The sequence below is a fragment of the Panthera pardus genome, unplaced genomic scaffold, assembly GCF_024362965.1.
Source record: "Panthera pardus isolate Hobbes unplaced genomic scaffold, ASM2436296v1 HiC_scaffold_2, whole genome shotgun sequence".
Taxonomy (NCBI): domain Eukaryota; kingdom Metazoa; phylum Chordata; class Mammalia; order Carnivora; family Felidae; genus Panthera; species Panthera pardus.
The window spans coordinates 97845597-97873400 of record NW_026526765.1 but is presented as its reverse complement, the minus strand read 5'-3'; the positions used below and the strand labels follow the sequence as shown (position 1 = coordinate 97873400).

At 35.8% G+C, this 27804-nt stretch overlaps 1 protein-coding gene across 1 annotated transcript; it reads left to right on the top strand.

The window, feature by feature from the left end:
* On the top strand, positions 1–27804 carry AGGF1 (angiogenic factor with G-patch and FHA domains 1). The gene is made up of 14 exons (XM_019462960.2): positions 1–578; positions 3251–3353; positions 4435–4634; positions 5592–5756; positions 8513–8701; positions 10646–10976; positions 11956–12067; positions 13265–13316; positions 16257–16358; positions 17221–17386; positions 19170–19252; positions 21917–22044; positions 23668–23767; positions 25572–27804. Exons 1-14 carry the CDS (start codon positions 369–371, stop codon positions 25770–25772), a joined length of 2142 nt encoding a protein of 713 aa, XP_019318505.1. The 5' UTR covers positions 1–368; the 3' UTR covers positions 25773–27804.

Sequence of the window (27804 nt, the reverse complement as noted above, 5' to 3'; positions counted from 1 at the left end):
ACCAGCGTTTCCGGCTCGGCCCAGGAAGCTTCCGAGTTTCTGGCCACTGCTCTTGTGGCCGACCATTTCTCCAACGTTTTTTTCAGCTTTTTCGGTTGTGGGGAAGGTAGCTGCCAATAAAGTTTCCCCGTTTCAAAGTCTGGCGGATTGGGCCGGGCTCATCCTCTGTCCCCTTGCTTATTGCCCGCAGTCTTTCTAGGCTACTGGCAAGGAGCTTTAAGGTGTCATGGCCAGGGGCCGATCGGGCCCGGCCGGTCTGAGGCCAACTTCGGTTGCCCGCGGGCTCTCATGGCTTTTGGTCCCGCCGGCGACCACCTCAGCGTGAGCGCAGTCCCTCCACGCCCGCGGGCCGCCTTGCGCAAGACTCCATGGCCTCCGAGGCTGCGTCGCCTTCGCTGTCGCCGTCGTCACCACCCTCCCCCGAGCCTGAACTGGCCCAGCTGAGGCGGAAGGTGGAGAAGTTGGAATGCGAGTTGCGGAGCTGCAAGCGGCAGGTGCGGGAGATCGAGAAGCTGCTGCATCACACGGAGCGGCTGTACCAGAGCGCGGAGAGCAACAACCAGGAGCTCCGCACCCAGGTGCGCGGTCCGCTTCCAGCCTCGTGCCCCATTCCACCCAAGGCGATGCCTCCGGAGCCTTTGATAGCCTTGGAAGGGCTGCCTGGCAGGGGCCCAGAACTGCTTTATAGAGTTATCTGAAATAAAAGTTCGGTGCTGTTACAAATCCAAGTACTTTTGGAACTAGCCTAAGAGTTTGGGTTCCTCGATTTAGACAAGTGCGTGAGCTGATGGTGGGAAGTGAACTTCATTACCTTAGTTTTGGTTCTCATTTGTAACGTTCCCTTGGCGTTAGGAACATTTATACTATTTTTTCTAGATCGTTTTTGAGTTTGTTAAAGCTCTGGCTTTGAAGTAGGGTCCCATTTATCACTCACTTGGTGTGAACTGATGTTGAGCCTCGGTTGGCCGTAAAATGAGAATGTTAGTACCACACAAGCAAATTAAGTGTGAGTAAATGGTTTTAGAGTTTTACACACTGTTGAACGCTATATATTTGCCAGGTTGTTATTCTGGGCATTTACCATCTTGAGTTTTCTGGTGAAAGTAGGGAGGCCCAAACTGTCTTTGTTAGAGACTTTAACCAGCTGACTTCATTTCCATAAAATGGGGTAAGCATAAATATTTAAGCAGTCACACTTCTTTTTTTCTCACTTTTAAAAACGAGCATATTTTTTTTTCCTCAGCTTGATTTGTTGGGCAGTTACACTCTCCCAGCAAATTATTTTCCTTTAATTATTAATGTCAGTTAAATTGTCTAGTTCTTTGTGATATACTGGTACATTTCCCAAAACTGCACATAAAGGCTCTACATGAAATGGCAGCAAACTTTGTTATGCTTTGTTATCAAATGATCTGTGAAAATAACTGCCGAGATGCAGTGACTTGTGTGTCCGTTGTATAGGTTGTTGATAGGACGTTATAGAAAATATATTTGTTTGCTCAGTAACTAACTAGTTCTTGAACACTTAACATGAGTGCATAAGGACTGTGCTAGGAGATTACTCAAATGGTTAAAATATGAGGGAAGGGGAGCAAAATATGACAGCCTTAAAAAAAAAAACCTTTTATACTTATAAATTGTTAAAGTACTGCTTGTTACAGAGATCTAAAAGAACATTTTTCAGTCTTCGAAGAGCCAGCATTTTGTTACTAGTATTAATTTGATATGGTGGTCTTAACATGAAAATTGGAATGCATAAAAAACCTTGAGTCTACTGTTGATAGTAACTCCTCTTTACCCTCCTCCCAGTGAGCCTCCCCTGGTGGTGGGTATGGTTTCAATGTTAACTGTCATCCCAAATCACTAGTATTTTATTTGGAGTGGCTTGAGAATTGAGGGTGAACTGATAAACATAATACAGGTTTGGGAGTCAGAAGAACTTTGTGCAAATTACTTTGTTCAGATTTCTCGTGCAAAATGGTGGTTAGGGTCACTATTTTGTAAGGTTTTTGGAAGAATTAATGAGAGGTTATCCAGAGTACCAAGTTCAGGGCCAAGGATGTAGCAAATACTAAATAAATTATCTAGTAATAGTGGTAGTAGCCAGAGCCAGGACTGGGGCAAGGCAATCAGTAACCCAGGGCAAAAAATTTAAGGAGTACTCATTGTCTGGTACAGACCCTCTACTTCTGTGAAGCTGAGAATGAGTGCCTCCTTAAATTTTGTGGTCTTGGTGCCTTGTTTGGTTCACTCTAGTTCCACTGGGTGGTACTAATAGGATCTGATAACTAATGAGGTGGCTAGATAATCTTTGTGTAATCAGATTACCACCTTTCGCCTTTTAAGCTTTATGTGTCATTAAATATTTAACTTTTTCATTTTTTCTTTTTGTTTTTTAGTTTTATGCCTATAATAGACGTTGTCTCACACTGAGATATTTCCCAAATGAGATGTATTTATGGGATTGCTTGTCATCTGCTTATGGGTGTTTCCATACTGCTGCTCTGACCTTGGCATTCAGTGAGGCACAGGGAGGATAGATAGCCCTCTGAGGCACACCTCCATTCCCTTTTGCTGCAGTTACTTAGTCATGAGACTGTTTAAAGAACAGACTGTTTAAAGAACATGTCTGCTGTTTAAAGAAAAAAAGTGCATTAAAGCATATGAGTATTAATATATTTAGGTGAATAGTTAATTCCAGGTGGAGGACACTGAATAATGCTAGATAGCTTCATCTGATGAGTAAGAATTAATGTTTTTTTAAAATTAATTCTTTAGGGAGAACTGATTAAAATTTTAGTATAAAAACATTTGTATTGTTAGAAATAAGGGATCCTTTTTGAAAAGTCCTGTTAATTTAATTCATCTGATTTTTGGAGGAAATATTTTGAGATTTGGCAAGAGATTATAAGAATAAAAACATCTCTGGACTGCCTGGCTGGCTCAGTCGGAAGAACTTGTGACTCTTGGTCTCGGAGTTGTGAGTTCAAGCCCCATATTGGGTATAAAGATTACTTAAATAAAAAAAATTTTAAAAACCTAAAAAAAGAAAACATTTCCCTATGCAAATGTGAAAGGTGAAAGAAAGTCAGTTATAGCATTTTTTATTTTTATGAAAAGGGGACTAGAAGCTTTGGTACTTCTCTAAAACTTTTACCAAGAAATACGATTATTATAATTTCAGGAGCATGGTGTGTATATTATTAGGTTGCTATACGATTTATTTTCCTTAAGTCTTGTTTTCTTTTAGGTAGAAGAGCTCAGTAAAATACTCCATTGTGAGAGAAACGAGGATAATAAAAAGTCTGATGTAGAAGTACAAACGGAGAACCACCCTCCTTGGTCAATCTCAGGTATTCAACTTATAATGAAATTATCTTAATGCTGTTACATTCACATCCTGCTAAGGCAGAGTTTTCTTTAAACTTAAAATAGACAGATATCTAAATAAACATGAGAACTGTTACATTGACTTCTCTCCATATGATTTGGTGTTTTCAGGTAATCTATATGCTGCTCTGGTGGGAAAATAGAAATGTCATTCCTGTAAATATGTAGTATTGCTAATATGTTTTCAGTGGCACATTAACTGAGTAATGTTTGCCATGCTGTGAACCATCTACTCGTATCTGGCCTTCCTTGTGACCAGGCACATGTGTTTTCTTGTTGTTGCATTCCACTTAGTGTTGTGTTCAGTGCCATTCTCTTAGGCTCTCGTGAGAGTGATGAGCTCACAGCTATGACCTCATCAATGACATTGTGAGGCAAAATAACTGAGCAACTGAGTTTTAATAAATACGGATCACAAGAAATGATCTTTGCATTAAGTTTTGCTTTTTTTAAATTCAGTATGTGATTTGACTAAATTGTTAAACACAGCAGTAGAATTAACATTACATATATGCATGATATATATATATCATATATAATATGATCACATATATATATATGATATATAACATATATAACATGATCACACACACACACACATATATATATATGTTTTTTTTTTTTTTAAGTCAGCATCATGAGAGAAACTTGACCAAAAAAAATCAGCTTGATCTTTATCCCATGATCATTTGATAGGCAACTATATTAAGGTTGTACATGATGAGAAGCTCATTTCTTTTGACAGAACACGACCTATATACGTTTTTTCTTTTTTTACTCTTGCTATGGAAAAATCCAAATCTACCACTTTTTTTCCTTTTTAGTTTGACAGCAGGGGTACTGAAGGTGATGTTACAATCAAAGATACCTACTTCTGCAGATTTATCTGCACTATTCATTTTAATCTGTTAAATTGTATACAGTTATAAAAATACATTATGTTTGCCTTGTGTGCTGTTTTGTGTTCAGTGCCAGTGGTTTGGAATTAACTTCTTTTATATATGTTTTTATAATATGATATAACCTAATTTGTTTTTGCTACAGATTATTATTATCAGACATACTATAAGGATGTTAGTCTTCCAAATAAGGTGACTGAACTCTCAGTTCACCAAGATCAGGATATCGAAGCTTCTACTTTTAATTCTGAAGACCAGTCACAAGTAGAAAATGATGCTTACGCTGGTACTGATATAACAGAACATGTTAAATGTACGGAAGACCATTTTGCCTCAAATTCACAGGTAACGTTTAGTGTGAAACTGTTGATGGGGCATCTGGCTGTCTCAGTTGGCTGTGAGTTTGAGTCTCATGTTGGGTGTAGAGACTACTTAAGTAAATAAAACTTAGAAAAGAAAAAAAAAAAAAACTGTTGATGCCCCAAACATATCTTTCTCTGTTGTTATTATATAGAAAAATAGACTTCTTTTGTCCCTTATGACATATATTAGAGTTACAAACATTCTATGCATAGTTATGCAGTGAATACTAACAGTTTTTGGGAAACAAAAATTGGAACTTGTTAATATATATAATTGTTTTTCTACTCTATTGTGTTCTAAAAATTTGTGATACACATAAGCTAAAAGAAAATTTATCACTATATTTTGACCCAACCAAAAAATTTTGGGCAATAGCCACAATATCTTGTTCACACTAAAAATTTTTTTTTAAGATTGTATTTTTTAAGTGATCTTGCCACCCAGTGTGGGGCTTAAACTCACAACCCCGAGATCAATAGTCACATGCTCCACCAACTAAGCCAGCCAGGCACCCCCATACTAAAATTATTTTAATTCTTATTTAATGTCAAATATCTTCCCACTATTGCCTGAGTGTCATAGAAATTTGTTTCTTCACTTTCAATCAGGATCCCAGGATCCGAAGATATTCTTAAAGAATATATCAGAGTCTATATTTTGTAGATTATTACCTTGTAGTATCAGGCAATATTTTTGAGTAATGGTCACTCACTCACTTCTAATATCTTCAAAACTGGATCAAAATTGAATTAACTAAAACACTAGTAATATTTTTTACACTGGACCACACTGTAATTGATAGCCATTTCTTTCTATTGCAGAAATTGAAGTCTTATTATTTAAAATTGCTTTAAGTCTATTTTTTTTTTTAATTCTGCCAACTTCTAAATTGACACAAGGAAGTATTGGTCTTACTTGACATGAATGTATCTTACCTAGGAGCCAGCGTCCGTATTAGCAACAGAAGATACATCCTTAGAAGGTTCTTCTTTAGCTGAAAGTTTGAGAGCTGCAGCAGAAGCTGCAGTGTCTCAGACTGGATTTAGCTATGATGAGAACACCGGACTGTATTTTGATCACAGCACCGGCTTCTATTATGATTCTGTAAGTATCTCCGACCGTTTAGTGTTGTATGGTTGTGTCCTTGCTGCTCGATACCAAGTATTCAACCTTAAACAAGAATTAAGAAAAGCAAGAGGCTGTGTTTAAATTCAAAACTATTTGATTCAAGGCTATTTGACATGAATAAAGAGTTGTAGAATAGCTTATGATGCTACATTTCTATGTTCTTAACTAAATAAGTTAATTGTGGTTATTATAGATTAATATTTCCGAAAGGTCTAATAACCTTTTATATATGTCAAGTAACATGCAGAGATGTTAGCGTGTCAATACACTTGATCTTAGCCAAAAGGCCAAGAAGCGATTTTAGAGTATTAATAAAAACAGTTAACTATATTGTTGTACAGTGTTTAAAAACCTAAACTAATATTTTTTCATAGAATTGATAAGGAAGTGACATTGTTAATGCTAGGCTTGGCCTGAGATACTTTAGAGTTGTTTCAAATACTTAATCCGTTTGAGCCCCAAAGGGAGTCTTTTTCTGGAATTCTCAGTAGCATGTTTATTATTAGTTTAAAACTTGTTTGGCTTTCAAGCATTTCTTTTTATTTTTTCATTTTTATTTTTTTAAGTTTATTTCTGAGAGAGAGAGAGCATGAGCAGGGGAGGGGCAAAGAGAGAAGGAGAGAGAGAGAATCCTAAGCAGGCTCCACATTGTCAGCACAGAGCCTGACATGGGGCTTGATCCCATGAACTGTGAGATCATGACCTAAGATGAAATCAGTAGCCAGACACTTAACTGATGGAGCCACGCAGGTGCCCCAGCATTTCACTTGGTTTAAAAATCAATGTTAACAGAACTAGGGATTTAGTATGGAATCAGACATGTTATGCGTGTAATGGACCACTGACCAGGACAGAATGAGAAAACAAAGTTCATGATTTATAATTCAGTATTATGGCTGTTGCCGTCTGGTACTTGAAATGGGATTTCATTTAGGATTTGATGAAAATGATGATGGCACTTACATATGTATATACCTCAACCTCAGTGGCTTAGGCATGTGATCTCCTCAGGAATTATAGAATGTGGTACCCCAAAGTGGAGCAGATGTTCACCATTCCAATCACTGGAATTATTGTTGTTAGCTAATTGAAGGAACATAATGATAATACTAAATAGATGAAAGATTTCATTAGCTTGTCAGTTTGCTCTTGGTTTTCTTTGTAAATCCCTTATGAAGAAAGGGTTTTCTTCCACAGAGGTATGCTAATTGACAATGCTAATTAATACCCAAAAAATTAATGTTTTTTATTACCAAAGAGAGTAGCTGTTAAATATTTATTTGGTTTTGAGGAGAATACAGAGTTTGTACGTATATGATGTTAGTCTTCATCATTCGTCTACCTTCCTTTCTGTCTCTTTCCTCCTACATCTCTTCTATAAGTGGTTATGTGTAACATTGTGTAGGTTGTGTTTTAGTAAATTAGGGACATCATTGTTTTGCCCTTTTTATTGTGCCAGTTTTCATTTTATTTTTTTATTTTAATTTTCATTTTTCTTCTATTTTTGAAAATGTGTTCTGGACTGAAAGACACGAGATTAAATAGGTTTGAGTTATAAAAGTTTTATCATCACTTCCATTCAGTTTTTTAGTTTCAGGAAAGATAGTGAGAATTCTCAGTATTTTTGTAAGAGATCCGCAAAGTGAATTAAACACAATAAATTGCAGTAATATCAACTCTTAGAAAATAGTCTTTTCCAGGCAGGTTTAGTTGGTTAACCTTAGTATATTGTAAGATGTTTCCAACTCTGATTTATATAGGTTTATGATGTAAATAAAACATAGATTGTTCCATTAAATCTTGATTATAAAATATGGGCCAGTATCTAATAAATATAGATGATTATATAAATTAATCATTGTGGTTTTTATCCATAATTTGCCAAAATTCATTTTTGCATAGCTCTTTTACTTAATTACTTACGGTAGAATTAGTAAAGACAGTTATTTATCACTTTCTTTATATAAACTATTATGTTGTATTTATGAGCTTAATTTTTGTAAGTTTGAGGGTTTGTTTTGTTTTGTGAGAGAGAGAGAGAGAGAGAGAGCAAGCAAGCACAAGCTGGGGAGAAGGACAGAGACAGAATAGATCCCACAACCCTGGGATTATTACCTGAGCTGAAATCAAGAGTTGGATGTTCAACTGACTGAGCCACCCAGGCACCCCAGAGCTTAATTTTAATTTCAGTTTTTCTTCAGAGCTTTTAGTCGTGAACACTAAAAGGCAGATATTTGTTTTATGACATTGAGAGAATGGTTGGAGGTTTTATACTACCAAACCATTATTGGGTAATCATAAGGATAATAAGTCTGGAATTGCTTTTATGGTCAGCTGTTTTTGATGCATGCGTTAGTTTTCATGACTTCTGAAAGGTTTTTTTGCTGTCATTTTTCATTAATGTATTAAGTTGAACCATATGAAATTCCTGTTTTTGTAAATGTGAAAATGGTCAAATATTGCCAGTTTCATGAGATTCAGTTTAATATTTAAATGTATTCGTTTTTCATACTAAGAAAATCACTGCAAATATTGCATGGCAAAGTATTTTGGAAAATTATGAGCATTTTCCTTTCTGTCATCTTTACTCATTATCTTCAGAAAATACTAGAAACATTTATTAAAAAAAAGAAACCTTTACTATTTTTGAATGTATTTGGTTTATGTTGTTTATTTTTAAATTTTATTTCATCTTACCTGATTAGAACTTACTGTTTTCTTGTCTTTGAAAGGAAAATCAACTATATTATGATCCTTCCACCGGAATTTATTACTACTGTGATGTGGAAAGTGGTCGATACCAATTTCATTCTCGAGTTGATTTGCAACCTTATCAGACTTGTGGCACAAAACAAAATAAGGATAAAAAATTGAAGAAGAAAAGAAAGGATCCAGATTCTTCTATAACAAATGAGGAAAAGGTAATGTCTTCATAATTTAAATTTTTTTTTTTTTTTTAACATTTATTTATTTTTGAGACAGAGAGAGACAGAGCATGAACGGGGGAGGGTCAGAGAGAGGGAGACACAGAATCTGAAACAGGCTCCAGGCTCTGAGCTGTCAGCACAGAGCCCAACGCGGGGCTCGAACTCACAGACCGCGAGATCATGACCTGAGCCGAAGTCGACCGTTTAACTGACTGAGCCACCCAGGCGCCCCCATAATTTTAAAATTTTATATAATGATGTAATTCTGTCAAAGTTTTTGATGAAACTGAAAATCATAATTCAGTAACTATATTTCAAGCATATGAAGATAACAAGATATCAGAATCTTATCAACCAAGGAGCATTCACATGGGGGCGAACATGTACTTTTTCACAAATTCTCAGTCACTACAAATAGAAGGAATTTCTTAAAGTTTGAAGGAGGTAGATTTAGGGCAGTTAAAATATTCATGTGTTACATAATTTGGAAGAAGAGCAGTCAGACCCTCAGTCAATTGTGTAATTGCACAATTTACAATAATAAAAGAAAAGCACAGATTGTATGTAGGTGTAGATAAAAGTTCAGCTTCTTAATCATGTTGAGCTATTTCTTACCTATTATGTTAGCAAACATTAAATCAGTTGCTAGCAAATACAGGGTAGTTACATATTTATTAGAAGTGGAAATTGGTGTGTTTGGGGAAAGTAGATGGGCCCTTTGTATCAATCACCATAAAAATGTTCATATTCTTTAACTGGAAAATCTCATTTCTAGTAATTTTCAAAATCCAAAGAAAGAAAAATACTTTGTTATATAGCAGTATATTTTTTTTAAGTCTATTTATTTTGAGAGAGACAGAGACAGCATGAACAGGAGAGGAGCAGAGAGAGAGAGAGAGAGAGAGAGAGAGAGAATCCCAAGCAGGCTCCATACTGTCCATGCAGAGCCCGATGCAGCGCTCAAATTCACAAAACCGTGAGGTCGTGACCTGAGCCGAAACCAGGAGTTGGATGCTTAACTGACTGAGCCACCCAAGTGCCCCTATATAGCAATATTTTTAAGAACAGAAGAAAATGAAGAGTTCATATGGCCTGCAAGATCCTGGTTAAGAAAATGATAGTATGTTTAATTGAAAAAACATTCTTTAGGTCTTAAAATGGTAATATATAAAGACAGAGGGGAACTTTAAAAATGCTTGTGATACTAGGGGCGCTTGGGTGTCTCAGTCAGTTAAGTCTCCAACTTCGGCTCAGGTCATGATCTCACAGCTCGGGAGTTCAAGCCCCAATTTGGGCTCTGTGCTGACAGCTCAGAGCCTGGAACCTGCCTCAGATTCTGTGTCTCCCTCTCTTTATGCCACTCCCCAACTCTCCTACTTGAGTGTGCTCACGTTCATTAATCATTTTATAGTGATAAAATGTTATTTATATATAATAAATGATAAGATTTTGTAGATACTAGGTAGATAAAATAATAAAATGAATTTCACCTGCTTTTACCTTTTTACTGTGGTTTCTAGGAAAATTTAAAGTATATACACGGCTTATATTATATTTTTGTTGGACAGCAGTGGTCTAGGCTGTCGCGTGGTCTAAGCAATATGTGATAAGAGCCTGTACTAGGACAAATGATAAGGAGAGAGAATTGGGATAAAGTATAAACATAGTCCATAGCACTTGGTAATTGATTCCATGTAATAGTGAAGGGGATGTCAAAGATAACTATACGAATTTTGATGTGGATGATAAATGGATGGTAATGTCATTAAGCAAGAAAGGGAACGTGAGAGGAGGTTATAGGTAAGAGCTGTTGTTATTTCATATATAATGTACGTATATCTTCATTAATTCATTAAAACATTTGGCATTAAACATTAGAAGATGGTCATGTTTAAGACATTTTTCTCTGTTCCTACCTCCCTACCTACCTCTTTCCAGGATTTGAATTCAGAAGATCAAAAAGCATCCAGTGTTGAACATATAGGCTGCAGTGAGGGAGAAGATTTTGCAAATGTGAAAAAGAAAGCCAAAATGGACATTCATTACAAAAACAGTCCCACCAAATTCACTGTTCCAGTTAGTGGAAAGACTGTAGAATCTTCTCTTAATGAAAACATTTATAATTCAATGTCATTTAAAGATGAGAAAATCATGGAGACTGATAGTGAGCCAGAAGAAGGTGAAATTACAGACTCTCAGACAGAGGACAGTTATGATGAAGACATTACCAGTGAGGACAATGTAACTGCAGAAGATACTGAGGATGAAGGTGAATAAATAACCATTGTTTAATTTTCTATAAAGAACCCAGTTTGGTCATTGTAAAAGAGCAAGACGTTAAAAATGTTAGAAACGCATGTAAAGTAACTGCCAAAAAATAAACTGTTTGAAGCTGATTATTTTAATGATAGTGTTGAAAATTATGTGGGCTACCACTTGGTTATTTTTAGAGGGAAGGATTTGAATACATGACTAATACTTGGACCTTTAAGGTTTTAACCAGTAGAACAAAACCAAGTTACATATATTCTAACCCTAAAGATACATGTGTTGTCTGTCTGAGTGGGCTAGATCTTTGGAGGCCACTTATGAAATTGAAGGGAAAAAATAAATTGCCTTTAAAAACATGTAGTCCATAAATTAAGCTACGTAAGTATTAGGGTAAGTCTTACATTTTTTAACTTGAGGTCATAAAGGCATACTTTTAAAACCCAAGATTTCATATTAGGCCATATGAACTTATTTTCTTCTTGAAAATAGTCACCCCCCCTCCTTTTTTTTTTTTAAAGGAGGACTCAGTTTTTCTAAGTTAATATAAGAATTCTTGTTTAGGAGAAATTTGTTGTTGTTTTTGTTTTGAGAGAGTGCTAGCTGGGGAGGGGCAGAGAGAGAGGGAGGACAGAGGATCTGTAGCAGGCTCTGTGAGGACAGCAGAGAGCCTCATGCAGGACTTGAACCCACAAACCTTCATAAGATCGTGACCTGAGCCTAAATCAAGAGTCCGATTCTTAACTGACTGAGCCACCCAGGTGCCCCTAGGTTGATCCCTTTAAATCTTAAGTGTTAAAGCCTTACTTATTATGTATGTCATATAACAGAATTTAAGAAGGTTGTTTCAAACAGAATTAAGATTTTGATCAATACATTTTATTTTATGGATGCTTCTTATTCCTGCCTAGAAATTAGACATCTCTAACTTTTTCCCATAGCAGTTGGATTAATACTTTACCGATTTTTTTCTTTAACAGATGAGGAAAAAATTTGGCCCCCATGTATTAGAGTAATTGTTATTAGATCACCAGTGTTGGAGACAGGATCGCTTTTTATCATTACAGCTGTTAATCCTGCTACAATTGGAAGGTAAAAATGTTTAATGTTACTATGTTTGTATATTTATCTTATTCCAGTGGATTGTACATTACTCAAGCTGTTACCTTGAAATGTGCAAACACTTTTTGCCGGGCAGACACTTAATGACATCCATGTTCCTCCCTCTTCCACTCAGAAAATATTGTTGATACTTATGTTTTCTCACAGAGATTTTGTCATTTTCTTAACTTTTTAGGTTTAAAGTACTTACTTAAATCCAGTGTTTGTCTGGTATTTAATCCTCCTCTGTTTCTTTGTGACTCGTAACCAGCTTGGTAGAGAGGTAGGTTTCAATCATGAGTAGGATAATTTCATTTTTTGCCAACCAGAAAGAAAAATCTATTCTTAATTCAGATTCTATATAGTATCTTAACTTTAAATTCTTGAGAATAGTATGGTCCTTTTACATGCAATAATAGAAATGGCAAATAGTCAACAGATTTGGAATAGGTGATTGATACTAGTAGATAGGATATGTTGTCCCACTGGATGTTTTATTATTATTATTTTAAAAAATTTTTGTTTTGAGAGTGTGCGTGCATGAGCATGGTGGAGGGGCAGGGAGAGAGGAGGAGAGAGAATCCCAAGCAGGCTCCACACTCAATGCAGAGCCCCACGTGGGACTCCATCTCAGAATCATCAGATGGTAAACTGACCCGATATCAAGAGTCAGATGCTTAACGGACTGAGCCACCCAGGCGTCCTACTGGATGTTAATATTAACTTGGGGTAGATGTTTCAAAAAGTAAAAGTGATCCTGGAACTTCCTTTCAAATAGGAAGTTTAGAGTAGGATTAAGGAAACTGGACTTAGTATAATAGAAAGGCTTGTATTTTAACATTATATTTTAAAACAACAATGACAAAATCTTAAAAAAAAAATTGTTGGGGTGCCTGGGTGACTTAGTTGGTTAAGCATGTGACTTTGGCCCAGGTCATGATCTCACAGTTGGTGAGTTTGATCCCTGTGTCGGGCTCTGTGCTGACAGCTCAGAGCCTGGAGCCTGATTCAGCTTCTGTGTCTCCTTCTCTCTCTGCCCCTCCCCTTCTCACGTGCATGCACTTGCTCTCTCTCTCTCTCTCTCTCTTTCTCTCTCTAAATAAATATTAAAAAAATTGTTTCTTTGTTAACTGTAAGTGCTTAATCTATATATGGTTCAAAAATTGTTAAAGACATCTTACTTTGCAGAGAAAAAGATATGGAGCATACTCTCCGAATCCCTGAAGTTGGTGTTAGTAAGGTAAGCTCTTTGGCTTTTCAAATGTGTAGCTTCATAGATATTGATTTTATGAATCTTCATTATGGCAGAAAACTTAGGGGCTTTTTCATTTAGTAGAAATTTAATAGTTTAGGTAGTGATGGTAATGAAAACAATTTAGATTTGTTTATTCCACTGCTTGAGAAAATAACGTTTTATCAAAATTTGAGTAAACAAAATTATATTTAATTTTTAACAGGTTGGAGCGGGAGTAGAAATGTGGATTAATTTAAGTATTAAAGTAACACCCATTTAACAAACATTTATTAAATGAAATAAATGTGCTAGATATGATTGTAGTTTAAAAATGAATCAGACCTGGATTCAGGCTACGTTATTAGACGGTTGTGATTCAGGCTGTTATTAGACGGTTGTGTTTGAGTCCAGAGTATTTTACAACTCCAGAACAATCTGTCCTCCACCACCCAAGGCTCTCCATTTATAACTCTTCCTGGTTGCTCCTGTAATGGTTTCAGGAAAAAGAACACTTGGGTTTTCAAATGAAACAGTAAGAACAGAGTTACAATTTTAGTTACAAGAAGAAAAACAAAAGGTTTTGCTACTGAGACTCTGTATACTTGATATTATCTTCTTGTGTATTTTCTGTTGTTTTCTGCTTCTCTTTTATGGTTGTTATCTTTTTTCTTTTTCTGATCTTTCATAATCCCCATTTTGTTTCTATTTAGTAGAATGTAATATGGATTTAAAGTATATATTTTATGTGATTTTTGTCTTGTGGGGATGAAACTTGTTTTCCATTATTTGTTCAAAAGTATACTTCTTTTTACTTTGTTTTGACTCATTTAGAAGGGAGGAAATTTTCATAATTTTAACTCTGAGCAAATTATCTTGCTTTTTTACTTTACTATGACTCTTAATTCTTCTGCCTCCAAAGAAAACTGTGATTTAAATAGCAAAGAAGTCCTTCTCCCACTCTATCTAAAATATAGGTAGTTGTGTGGTGGCGTTTCTGCCTTTTCTTTCTTTCTTTTAAACTAAGGTGTTCAGTGATGGGGTAAATAGTTTCTTGCTGTGTGAAATCAGTTTGACAGTATATATCACACATTTCCAAGTTGATGAAAAAATTTAAAAAAACCCACACACTTAATATTAGGGGAAAAAATAGAAACACATATTTAACCACTGGATAGGAGAAGAACTTCTAAGTTTAGAAAAAGGAAAAAATCACAGAAGACAAGATAATTTTGAATAATTTAAGTTTGAAGTTCTTTTTTAAACAAATTCAAAAGGCAGACTAGGTGGGGCACCTGGCTGGTTCAGTCCATAGAGCATGTGATTCGTGATCTCAAGGTCGTGAGTTTGAGTCCCATGTTGGTGATAGAGTTTACTTTAAAAAAATTTTTTTTTGTTTTGAGAGAGAGAGAGAGCATGAGCAGGAGAGGGGCAGAGAAAGAGGGAGACAGAATCTGAAGTAGGTTGAAGACTCTGAGCTGTCAGCACAGGTCCCAATGCAGGCTCAAACCTATGAACTGTGAGATCATGACCTAAGCCAAAGTCAGACACTTAACCAACCGAGCCACCCAGGCACCCCATGTAAAGAAAGTACTATGGAGCAAGGAGGGAATGCTTGGTCCTGAGTATTGAAAATCTGGAAAAACTTCCCTGAGAAGTTCATCTTCAGGGGCTTCTGGCTGGCTCAGTTAGTAGAGCATGTGACTCTCAGGGTTGTGAGTTTAAGCCCCATCTTGGGTGTAGAGATTACTTATAAAAATAAAATTTTGGGGCGCCAGGGTGGCTCAGTTGGTTAAGCATCCGACTTCAGTTCAGGTCATGATCTCACAGTTCGTGAGTTTGAGCCCCGCGTTGGGCTCTGTGCTCACAGCTTGGGAGGAGCCTGCTTCCGATTCTGTGTCTCCCTCTCTCTCTGCCCCATCCCCACTCATGCTCTCTCTCTGTCTTAAAAATAAATAAAAACATTAAAAAAATTTTTTTAATAAAATCTTCAGGGGTGCGTGGGTGGCTCTGTTGGTTAAGCACCCAACTCTTGATTTCACCTCAGGTCGCGATCTCACATCAGGCTATGTAATGATACCACGTAGAGCCTGCTTGGGATTCTGGCTTCCTCTCTCTCTGCCCCTCCCTCGCTTGCTCTGTATCGCCCTCAAAATAAGTAAAAATAAAGTTAAAAAAAATAATAAAATTTTAAAAGTTCACCTTGAATATTTTAAATCAACTTTTATATTAAGAATTTTCAATGATAAATACCAATACTTACATTAGGTGAAAAATAATTTCAAATTGTTGTTGTAATATAATCTGAACTATGTTATAAAACTAGAAAATGTAAGACACATACTAAATTATTAATGGCAATGATAGACGGAATTATAAGGAACTTTTTTTCTGTAGTCATCACATTTCTGCCAGGGGGATTACAATATTTCTGTATTCAGAAAAAAAAAGTATGAAAAATAGCAAAAGTTGGGGCACCTAGCTGACTCAGTTGGTAGAGTTTGCAGCTCTTTTTTTTTTTTTTTTTTTTTCAACTTTTTTATTTTTATTTTTGGGACAGAGAGAGACAGAGCATGAACGGGGGAGGGGCAGAGAGAGAGGGAGACACAGAATCGGAAACAGGCTCCAGGCTCCGAGCCATCAACCCAGAGCCCGATGCGGGGCTCGAACTCACGGACCGCGAGATCGTGACCTGGCTTAAGTCGGACGCCTAACCGACTGCGCCACCCAGGCGCCCCGAGTTTGCAGCTCTTGATCTCGAGGTTGTGAGTTCGAGCCCCACATTGGGCCTAGAGCTTATTTAAAAACAATTTTTTTTTAAATAGCTAAAGTTATCAGAGCCTTAAATTTATCTTATCCTATCATAGAGAAATTATCTGTGGTTTAAAAAAAAAAGTATTAAATTTTATAATTACTTCAGGGTTTTTTTGTTTTTTTTGTTTTTTTAAGTTTCATGCAGAAATTTATTTTGACCATGACTTACAAAGTTATGTCCTTGTGGATCAAGGTAGTCAAAATGGTACAATTGTTAACGGAAAACAGATTCTTCAGGTGAGTGTATATTTATTAATTACTTGCACATCAGTTTTAAAAACCGAACTGAAATTTTTATTCCTGAAGGCCATAGTTATTATACTTATCATTTGGTTCAGATTACTGTTCAAGCCCAAATGTATTACATGGAAGGGGGTTCCCAGAACGAGCTGAAAAATGTATATAAGCGGATACTTAACTCTTGACTTTTATCATAATTGTATATCTTATCTTATTTTAGAAATAAATGCATTTTAAAGCTATTCAGAGTAAACATTCTTACAGTAACTTTAGGGGCACTCCTTTTTTTTTTTGGTGTTTTTAAAAAAAATATTTTAATGGAAATACCGCTAAATTGGAAACTCCTTGAAGACAGAGGCTGTGTCTATCCAGTGAACTCTTTAAGGTGCTTATTAGCACGTAATAAACTATATGGAAGGGAGTGAGGAATACCTTAATTTTTAGTCTGTAAGAATAAAAAATGAAATAAAACTGAATTATCAGAGACAATAAGAGGAAAAAAGGGAAATGTGCCCTTATCCCCTTAACATTTTATCTTTTTGACTGTGATGGATATTTGTTTTGGTAATAGATTGTTTGATGTTTGGGTTGGGTATTTCTATAGGATTGTGCATGGAGCCAGGGAGATTAGGGGATTTGATAATATAAAAGTTAGAAGTTGCTCAGTTCAGCTTTCTTCTCCTTTAGTTGGAAGTTCTATCATCCTCAAGTTGTGGAAATGTATGCCGTATGTGCATATGTGTGTCTTTCTCAGTGAGAACCATCCTAAATATTTTTTTTTAATCAGACATTACTTAGCATAGACATAAAATAATCTCATGTAATACTTGGGTTTCTGTTTTGTAATTTTTTCTTTTAGCCTAAAACTAAATGTGACCCTTATGTACTTGAGCATGGTGACGAAGTGAAAATTGGAGAGACTGTACTGTCCTTTCACATCCACCCTGGCAGTGATACCTGTGACGGCTGTGAACCAGGACAGGTTCGAGCTCACCTTCGTCTTGATAAGAAAGATGAATCTTTCGGTATGTGAAATGTATTGTTATATGAAAGCATGATAAGTTTTTTGCTTAATTCACTGGAGTGTTCTAAAATGTATCAACTACCAACTTTCATATCTACTTGATATAACACTATATTGAGATACATTTGGATTTCAGTGAATATTATCACATGAGACTAAGGAATGACGTATAGTTGAAATTTGAAACCTAGACTAGTAGATTATGATTTTAGTTGATTTTTCTGTGTAGCAATTTAGCTGTGCTGTTACAGCATTAGGTTGCTTTCTGACATGTAATGATGAGCTATTTTTGCTAATCCAGTTTAGTAGGCTTTGGAGGCAGCACTGCAGTGATAGCTAAATGTCCTTCAAAAGAATAATTGTGGGGTTGCCTGGGTAGCTCAATCAGTTAAGCATCTGACTTCCACTCAGGTCATGATCTCATGGTCTGTGAGTTCGAGCCCCGCATCAGGCTCTGTGCTGTCAGTTCAGAGCCTGGAGCTTGCTTCAGATTCTGTCTCCCCCATTCTCTCTCTCTGCCCCTCCCCCACTCACACTCTGTGTCTATCAAAAAATGAATAAACATTTAAAAAAATTTAAAAAAGAATTGTGACATAATTATAGTAAAGATTGGTTTGCTTTTGACTTCTGTTTGGGGATATGAAGAAGTTATCCACAAACTCTGTCAGATAATAACATAGAAAATAATAGACCAGGGTATTAAGAGTTATTGGTTGATAACATTTGCTTTCCTACTTACAGTTTGTGTTGATATATCATTTGTGTATATACCATTATTTTCTTTTTTTTTTTTTTAATGTTTATTTATTTTTGAGACAGAGAGAGACAGAGCATGAATGGGGGAGGGACAGAGAGAGAGGAAAACACAGAATCAGAAGCAGGCTCCAGGCTCTGAGCCATCAGCCATCAGCCCAGAGCCCGACGCAGGGCTTGAACTCACGGACCGCAAGATGGTGACCTGAGCTGAAGTCGGACGCTTAACCGACTGAGCCACCCAGGTGCCCCAATATACCATTATTTTCTATAGTAACGCCGTAAGAGGTTGCTATCTTGCTTTAAAATCCACTCATCCAAGGGCACCTGGGTGGCTCAGTCAGTTAAGTGTCCGACTCTTGATTTGGCTCAAGTCATGATCTCATGGTGAGTGAGATCAAGCCCTGCTGACAGCACAGAGCCTGCTTGGGATTCTCTCTCTTTTTCTTCCCTTCCCTGCCTCCCCTGCTCATGTGTGCACGCTTGTGTGTGTATGCATGCGCACACATGTGCTTTCTCTCTCTCAAAATAACATTAAAAAAATATCCACTAATCTAAGGTCACCCAGGGACCCCCTATTTTCTGTTTTCTGATACTAGATTATGAAAATGAGTTATGGTACATTACACAATAATATGAATCTTGGGTTCAGTGATTTTTCATTTGAACATGCCTGTATTCCTTTGGAAAATTAACAATATTTCTCCATTTAGGATTCTATTAAAATAATATTAAAAAGTTAAGATAATATTAAATATGATAATATTAAAAAACTCAGTGTTTCTTTTGGTGTCCATACTGTTACATTCTTATAACTTTTGGGTTTTGGTTTATTTTCCAAGTAGATTTAGTTACCAAAATGCTGAAAGGACATCACCACAACCCAAGATTCTTTTATATTAATGCTTATTTGAACTTTTAGTTGATATGCAGGTGGATTAGTATTAATTTTATTATTAAACAACACTATTTTATGTAAAATCTGTCAGGTTTAGTTTTTTTTTTTAAAGAAACTCACTTTTTCCTTTTAGTTGGTCCAGCACTAAGTAAGGAGGAAAAAGAGTTGGAAAGGAGAAAAGAATTAAAGAAAATACGAGTAAAATATGGTTTGCAGGTAAGGATGTTAAATATTGTTACATGTATTAATTGTTCATCTGGTTCTAAGTTAAAAATGTCTTTAGGTATGTTTAGTCCATTTTATATATAAAAATAGAGCTGTTTATAATGATTTTGAGATTTATGTGATTTCTGTAAGTTGGTTACTGTTTACCTCAACAACTGTTGAGGCTAGAGTAGAAAAATGATAATAATATCCAACATTTGAATAGCCATTTCTGGTTTTTAAAAAATATGCATTAAAATGGTACCTTTGAAGGATGTTCTTGGAGGACTGGTACTACCTGATCTCAAGACTTATTATAAACTACAGTAATTAGTACAGTATTGGAATAAAGATAAATGGATCAGGGGAACAGAATAGTGACTTGAAAAATAAATTGATAGGTAGGTAGATAGATAGATAGATAACGCTTACCACATAAGTGGAGTTCCCATTGGTCCCCAAATAATGTTATTAAAATATTCATATTCCCTATTCTGTACTTTTCATCTCCATGGATTATTTATTTTGTGACTGGAAGTTTGTACCTCTTAATCGCCTTCACCTATTTCATGCATCCCTTACCTCCCCTCCCCTCTGGCAACCCCCAGCTTATTCTCTATATTTATGAGTCAGTTTTTGGTTTTTGTCAGTTTGCGTTTTAATAGTCTATATATAAGTGAAATTGTATTGCATTTGTCTTTCTCTGACTTATTTCACTTAGCATAGTAACTTCTAGGCCCATCCATGCTGTCACAAATGGCAAGATCTCATTCTTTTTTATGGCTGAGTGATATTTGTGTGTGTGTGTGTGTGTGTGTGTGTGTGTGTGTGTGTACCACATCTTTATCCATTCATCTATTGATGGACGCTTGGGCTGCTTCCATATCTTGGCTGTTGTAACTAATGCTCCTGTAAACATAGGGGTGCATATGTCTTCTTGAAGTACTGTTTTCATTTTCTTTGGGCAAATATCCAGTAGTAGAATTCCTGGATCCTGTGGTATTTCTGTTTTTAATTTTTTGAGGAACCTTCATCCTGTTTCCCACTGTGGTTGTACTAATTTACATTCCCACAAAGAGTGCATGGGTTCCCTTTTCTCCACATCCTCACCAGCACTTGTTATTTTTTGTCTTTTGCATATTGCCCATTCTCATTAGTGTGAAGTGGTATTTCATTGTGGTATTAGCAGCTTTTTTTCTCATAACCAGTAACTGGAAAAGACTCATGTGTCCATCATGAATGGATAAACAAATTGTAGTAAATGTATATGGTCAAATACTCTTTAGCAATAGAAAAGCATGAACTGTTGATACAGGCTGCACTATGGAAGAAACTCGAAATAATTATGCTGAGAGAAAGCAGCCAGACAACAAGAGTACATACTGTATACATCCATTTGTATAAAATTCTAGGAGAGCGAATTAACATATCATGACAGAATGTGTAGTGGTTGCCTGGATACAAGAGAGGAAGGATGCACAGGGAGAGTCTGCAGTGATGGATTACGAAGAAAGATGAAGATACTTTTGTGGGAGATAGATCTGTTTATTATCATGATGGTGGTGATGGTTTCATAGGTATATACAAATCTCAAAAGCACCTAATTGTATACTTTATGTGCAATTTATTATAGTTAATTAAATTGCAATAACAATTAAAAAAAGGTGGTGGGGCGGTTACCATTTAATCCCATAAGTGGACCAGGAAGGTAATTAGTATTTCCAGTTTACATTTGGGAAACTAGGCTAAGGGTCACCCAGCTGCTAAATGACAGAATTAGTTGTGGGGTTTTTTTTGTTTTTCTGAGGGAAAGCATGTGTGCGTGCGAGCGGAGGAGGGGCAGAAAGACTGGGAGAGAGAGAATCTTAAGCAGACTCCGTGCCCAGCACAGAGCCCGATGTGGGGCTCGACCTCACAACTGTGAGATCATGACCTGAGGCTTAAGCCAAAATCAAGAGTCAGTTGCTTAACTGACAGCCACCCAGCTGTCTCCATTCAGTAAACATTTCTTGAGCAGCTGTCTAATCATATAAATGGAACACTGTTGAAGCAAAAAGCTATTATTACTGTAAAAGAGTACCACACTTTTTATATTTTTCCCTTTCAAGGAATAATGCTACACTATTTTAGGTCCTTTTGAACTTTGATTTCCTTAGAGAAAAGGAGAAAGATTTTTGCCAACCCCAGGGGTTCTACATATTTCTTTGAATACTGTCAGTTCATATGAGACTATGAATACATAGTATTAAGTCAAGACATACAATATTTTCACTGTATTATTTCTTATGATTACATTTTATGATTTATATATGATTTATATTATCTTCTACATACAGTTTATGTTCTACAACTTGAAATAATACAAACTTTTTTGGAGGGGAGAGAGCACACACGTGAGCAGGGAGGGGGAGGGGCAGAGGGCAAGGAAGAGAGAGAATCTTAAGCAGGTTCCATGCCCAGTGTGGAGCCTGACACAGGACAAAATATAAGCATTTTAAAGGAGATAGAATAAAAATAGCATACTCTAACATAATTGTATCAATTTATATCATGGCCTGCTTTGTTATTTTAATAGAGACCATTTTGAACCATATTTCCAGGTAAAGCAAATATGCAGATAGTACATTTGTATGTATCAGTTTTATTTTCTTCAATGAATATTTCATGTTTATAAAGAATACAGACTATGAAGATGAAAAGGCATTGAAGAATCCAAAATATAAAGATAGAGCTGGAAAACGTAGGGAGCAGGTTGGAAGTGAAGGAACTTTCCAAAGAGATGATGCTCCTGCATCCGTTCACTCGTAAGTACTACATTTGAATTGCTTGAAACATTCTTTGTACCATAATCACATTTGTAGGGTAATATAACTTACAGGGTTGTATATTCTGATAAGTAGCCTTTAAAGGAATGGCTCATAACAAGGTGGGAGTATTCCTCTAATTAGAATTTCATTCCCTAGAAAATTGCTTAGCATATACATAAGTACACATACTTAAACATACATATATACACATAGCTAACATTTTAGCCACCCACTTGAGTAAACATATTTTTATATACTAGATATCTAGAAGGTTGGGCTAGTAAGAAATTAGTATGGACTGGTATCTTTTATAATTATTTCAGTACTCATCCACTTTTATTCTTGTTGACCCTGAAATACTATTTGTCTTATTTTTTGATTCAGTACTGTTCTTTGGGTAAAGTAGCAGTGATAATATGAAGAATATAATTTTGAGGCCTATACAATATGACCATATTTCTGCTTTTAATATTTTATCAGCTACATTTTTTTCCTGAGAATATAAATGCAGGGTTTAGTTAGAATTTAAACCTTTCAGGTAGGACTGGCAGCTAATTATAAACTTTTATTAAATATATTTTATTAATTCTAAGATACACTACTAGGATAGAGTTTTAGTTACATAGGACAGCAATTTTTTTCTTTATGGTACATAAAACAACATTTCATCTTATATCTATCAGATTTGATAGAATATAACATTCTGAATTAGGTAGACTCAACAACATGACACATTTTAAAGTTTAATATTTTTTGATGTAATGGCTGGAAAATATGAAGATTGTATTAAAGTAAAGGCAGAAATAAAAAATGAAATACATTGGTCTGACATTGCTTGGTTTATTGTTATTGAAGAGCTAATTTAACATATTTTGTAGTACTGAAAATACAATGTGTCGGAACATAAAATTAAAATACCCTTAAACTAGCATAAAATAAAGTCATAAAACAAAATGCACACAATGAAGGAGAGCTTTTATTTCATTTTATTTTTACCTTTTTATTGATATATAACTTACCAAAGAAGACACAAATTAAGTATCAATTTTAATAATATATTGTAAGATTAACACATTGCAGAATACACATTTATCAAGAAATAGGAAATTATCAGTAACCCCCAGAAACCTTCCCTCCTAGTGCCTCCTCCTGATAGCTATTTGTTTTTTTTCCTTTCCAAAGGCAGCCACTCTCCTGACTTCCAACAGGAACAGATTAATTTCACTTGTTTTTGAATTTTAAATGAGTAATTCACTGTTTATTTTGTGTCTATATTCTTTTTGTCCAACATTATTTTGTTAGGTATATTTTATTTTCAATGCTCTATAATGTTCTCTTACATGAGTATGCCACAATTTATACATATTACCATTGATAACATCTGAGTTGTTTTCAACTTGTAGTTATTATTAGATTTGCTGCAGAAACATTCTTGTACATATCTTTTTGGTGCACTACTTTCTGTTAAGTAATACGGGGAGGAGAATTTGTGTATGTTTATTAGGTAGTGCCAAACAATTGTCTTTAGTATTTGCACCAATTACTTTTATTATTAGTTTATTATAAACGTGACCTACATGTTCTTTTAGAAATCAACAACTATCTTAATTTTCTTTAAAGTGAAATTACTGATAGCAACAAAGGTCGGAAGATGTTGGAGAAGATGGGTTGGAAGAAGGGAGAGGGCCTAGGGAAGGATGGTGGAGGAATGAAAATTCCGGTAAGACTTGTGTTTTCTTTCATTCTTTATTCTTATAGCAGATATGTTTACTGTGTTCCTGCTATGTGCCAGGCATTGCCTTACATTTCAGGAATATAATATCAAACACAGACAGGATTACCGTTTTTGTGGTATTCACAATTACCAAATATATATATGTGTATGTGTTCTGTTTTTAACGTTTTTTGGAAACCCGTTAGAGTTTTTTCCTTCCTCAAAGCTGGGATAGTAAATGTCATTTCCTGAGCCATAGGTTCTTCTGTGTCTTTTAGTTGTTATTAATGACTTCCATGCTATGTCTGGTACTAAATAGTGTGGGAACAATCACAGTGTTACTTTACAAACAGGCAGATTCTGTATTAGATAATCTGTTTTAGATTTAAATAATCAGGTCATGTAACAAGCAGTAGAGGGAATAATGTCTAGAAAACAGTACAGTGGTTTAATTCTGCAGTCCCCATGGTTCATCAGAGGTTTAAATTATCTTTTTTTTTTTTCCGAGACTTTTTTTTAATGTTTATTTATTTTTGAGGGAGAGAGAGAGAGACAGAGCATGAGTGGGGGAGGGGCAGAGAGAGAGGGAGACACAGAGTCTCAAACGGGCTCCAGGCTCCAAGCTGTCCACACAGGGCCCGATGTGGGGCTCGAACTCACAAGCTGTGAGATCATGACCTGAGCCGAAGTTGGATGCCTAACCGACTGAGCCACCCAGGGGCCCTGAAATTTAAATTATCTTTTACAAAAACCTTACAAAGTAACATGATTAAAGAACTTTCTTGGGGCGCCTGGGTGGTTCAATCGGTTAAGCGTCTGACTTCAGGTCATGATCTCACGGTCCGTGAGTTTGAGCCCCGCATCGGGCTCTGTGCTGACAGCCCAGAGCCTGGAGCCTGTTTCAGACTCTGTGCCTCCCTCTCTCTCTCTGACCCTCCCCCATTCATGCTCAATCTCTGTCTCAAAAATAAATAAACATTAAAAAAAAAAAAAAAAAAAAGAACTTTCTTGATAATTACCTGGTACCTAAAGAAGTAATGGATACATCAGTATGAGGTTTAATGTGAATTTTCTTTCTTACTGAGGTACAATGAGAAGAACATGGGTTTTGTAGTCAAACCTACTAAATAGAATTATTTTGTTAGAATAGGTGCTCTATCACTTACTAGTTGTGTGATGTAGGGCAAGTTTGGACTTCAGTTTTCATCAGTAAAAATGGGGATTATAAGGATTGTTTTCTAAGAGGTGTCATGAAGGTAAAGTCCCAAGTGGGGTACTTGACATACAGTAGGCATTTAGTAACTAACTGGTGGCTTTTAATGGTTCTCAAAATAATGATAAGTCCTTTCCCTCTTTTCATGAAAATAAACAGTCAGGTTCTCTTTATGACTCTCTTTGTCCCTCTTTATGACTCTTAATGTTTAATCTACCCATTCACTTTCTTAGGTAAGGCTAGGATGATAGTAGTATTACCTTTTCTTCTGGCTAGAGTGGGATTAATGACAGATTGTGCAGCATCTCATTGAAATTCGGTGATGGCTATTTAAGGAGCACTGTATTTTCTGTATTGAGACAGCTGTAATTATTGATAGACAGTACATAGACATTATTGATAGACAAGACATAGTAGAAAAATGAGTTCAAGTTCTATGTATAATCACGTATGTATCTCTTTATGTATTTGATGGATTTGACAGGTTTTTATTTTGCATCAGTCTTTCTAAGTCAAAGAATTAAAGTACCACGTTAGGTACAGCAGATTTCAGTGTATTTAGACTCCACAGTAAGTCATCTCACTTTTTGGTAACAGATCCAGCTTCAGCTTCGGCGAACACATGCAGGCTTGGGGACAGGAAAACCATCCTCAATTGAAGACATTCACCTTCTCCAAAACAAGAGCAAAAAGAACTGGGAGAAAGCACGCGAGAGGTTTGCCGAAAACTTCCCAGAAACTAAATCTCAAAAAGATGTGCCAGCGACTGTCCCTTGGGTCAAAGGGACTGTAGAATGAATGTCAGTCATAGAACACAATTCAAGCTTTTTTAAAAGAGTTTGGAAACTCTTACTTTATTGCAAAAGTTTTCCCTCCAAAAGAGTCCCTAACATGAGGGAACTGTATCACAATTTACCCCCTCATGATTCAGAAATGTGTAATAAAGGGTGGTTTGCAGCTTTTAAAAAACATTTTTTTAAAACTAATAAATAGTAACTGAATTAGATTATGCTGTGAGCAAACTAAAGTTCACAGGGCACGGCTGAGTTTATCAGACTTTGTTATTTTATCTTGTCATTTATAAGACCCATATAAGCAAAATTCATATAACCAGTAATTTTAAATGTACATTTGTCCTTGTCTCCATATATTCATCATTATAAGATACACAGCAAGAGAAACATCGAAAGTTTATAAAAACAAGTATGATTACAAGCATCCTTGTTTATGCCCTTTAGAACCTAGGTGGAAAATGTTGAGAAAACAGGGGTAGTGGTGCATAAATTTTATTCCTAAAATATCCTAAGTAATATTGTTGAAGAACTAATGAACAGGTGATATGTTATAGAAAATTAGTCTTTCATTGTTTTCTTCTGTGAAGAATTTGTTGGTTTGTACTATATAATAAGCATTTACACTTGGTTTGTTTTATAGCTGAAATATTTAGATATGAGCAATTGAGTACAGTATTGAAATATTCCATGTGCTGGCATTTATAGTTTTGATAAATCCCATTGCTGGCAATGGAGTTGTGCCAGAGAAATCTGATTTCTATTGCAAAAGGATTGCCTAGCCCAGGCCTCAAACTCAAGATATTTATTGAAAATGTCTTCAAATGCAATAAAAACATTATAATCATAATATCAAAAAGAGTGATTCATTGAACCAATGTTTTAAATATATTGGTCTGCTTTGAACTCACGACCAGCCAGAATTTTCTCTTTAAATTGGCAGAGTAGTAACAACAGGAGAACTTCAAATATTGGAGAACTGCAGTGCAGCTTTCTGAGTGCAGATGTCCCTGCCCTGCCAGTTATCACTGTTCTTTTCCTCTCCATTTAACTTCTGTCTCAGCTTTTTGCTGGGAAATTATTGCTGGGACTTTCTCTTTCCTGGCAGTGAATATCAGCTATAGCTCCCCCCTCATCTACTATAAAGAAATATCTTCAAGATTTAGAAATAGGAAAAGAAAGTTCTGAAAAAAAAGTATGTAATGGGGAAGATAATTCAGAAAGAAAGACGCCCTGTTGGAATTTCTACTCTGGATGGTACAGGGTACTTAGGAAGAAAAGAGGAGTGTGGGGAAAGAAAAATAAATTTATTACAAAAGATGGGACATATGACCAAACAAGTTGTCAAGACCCTACAGGCCTAAACTGGGATAGTCAGAGGCCCTATAACTCCGGATCTGCAAAAAGTCATTTTCTGTATTGTTTCTAGCCACCTACACAACCCAGCACTTCTTTATGTACATTAGACTTGAAGGCAACAGAAGTGTTCTGCATTATTTTCTCTTAAATAGAAAACAAAAATTTACATGTGTTTCTGGCACTTGGGCCCTGTATATAGGTAATAGTATAGGAGGCCCAAAGTAGAATTGTGGTAGATTTTACTCACTGAGTAAAGTACAACTGTGTATATAATATTTCCCATTTTTATTATTAGATTGTAGAAAACTTTTTTCATTGCTTTCTTTTGTTAAGAAAATGGAGACTTGAAAATGGTGATAAAAATGGAAATATATGTGACATTTATGTTATTAAAACCCTTTGCAAATCTAAAGTCTCAGGGCTATACTATATGGCAGATAAAGGACTGAATAATGTCTAAGTCTATTTCCATCTGTGAAATACGAATAATATTTATCTCACGTGTCTGTCTTGAATAGAAAATGAGAAAATGTATATAAAAGCAGTTTGTACACTGTAAAAGTACAGAGATGTGAGCTTCTGTTTGTTTAGAAGCGTAGATGTGAATTATGTAGTTTGGATTACACATAAAATTGTTTTGTGTCTCATATTTTAAATTATATTCACACAGTGTAAATTAA

What these genes read in the sequence shown, in the direction of transcription:
- AGGF1 (XM_019462960.2), top strand. Translation starts at nt 369, where the DNA reads ATGGCCTCCGAGGCTGCGTCGCCTTCGCTGTCGCCGTCGTCACCACCC. An exon ending in ATTTTGCCTCAAATTCACAG is followed by an intron (nt 4,635 to 5,591) that starts GTAACGTTTAGT and finishes TATCTTACCTAG; the next exon opens with GAGCCAGCGTCCGTATTAGC. An exon ending in AATCCTGCTACAATTGGAAG is followed by an intron (nt 12,068 to 13,264) that starts GTAAAAATGTTT and finishes CTTACTTTGCAG; the next exon opens with AGAAAAAGATATGGAGCATA.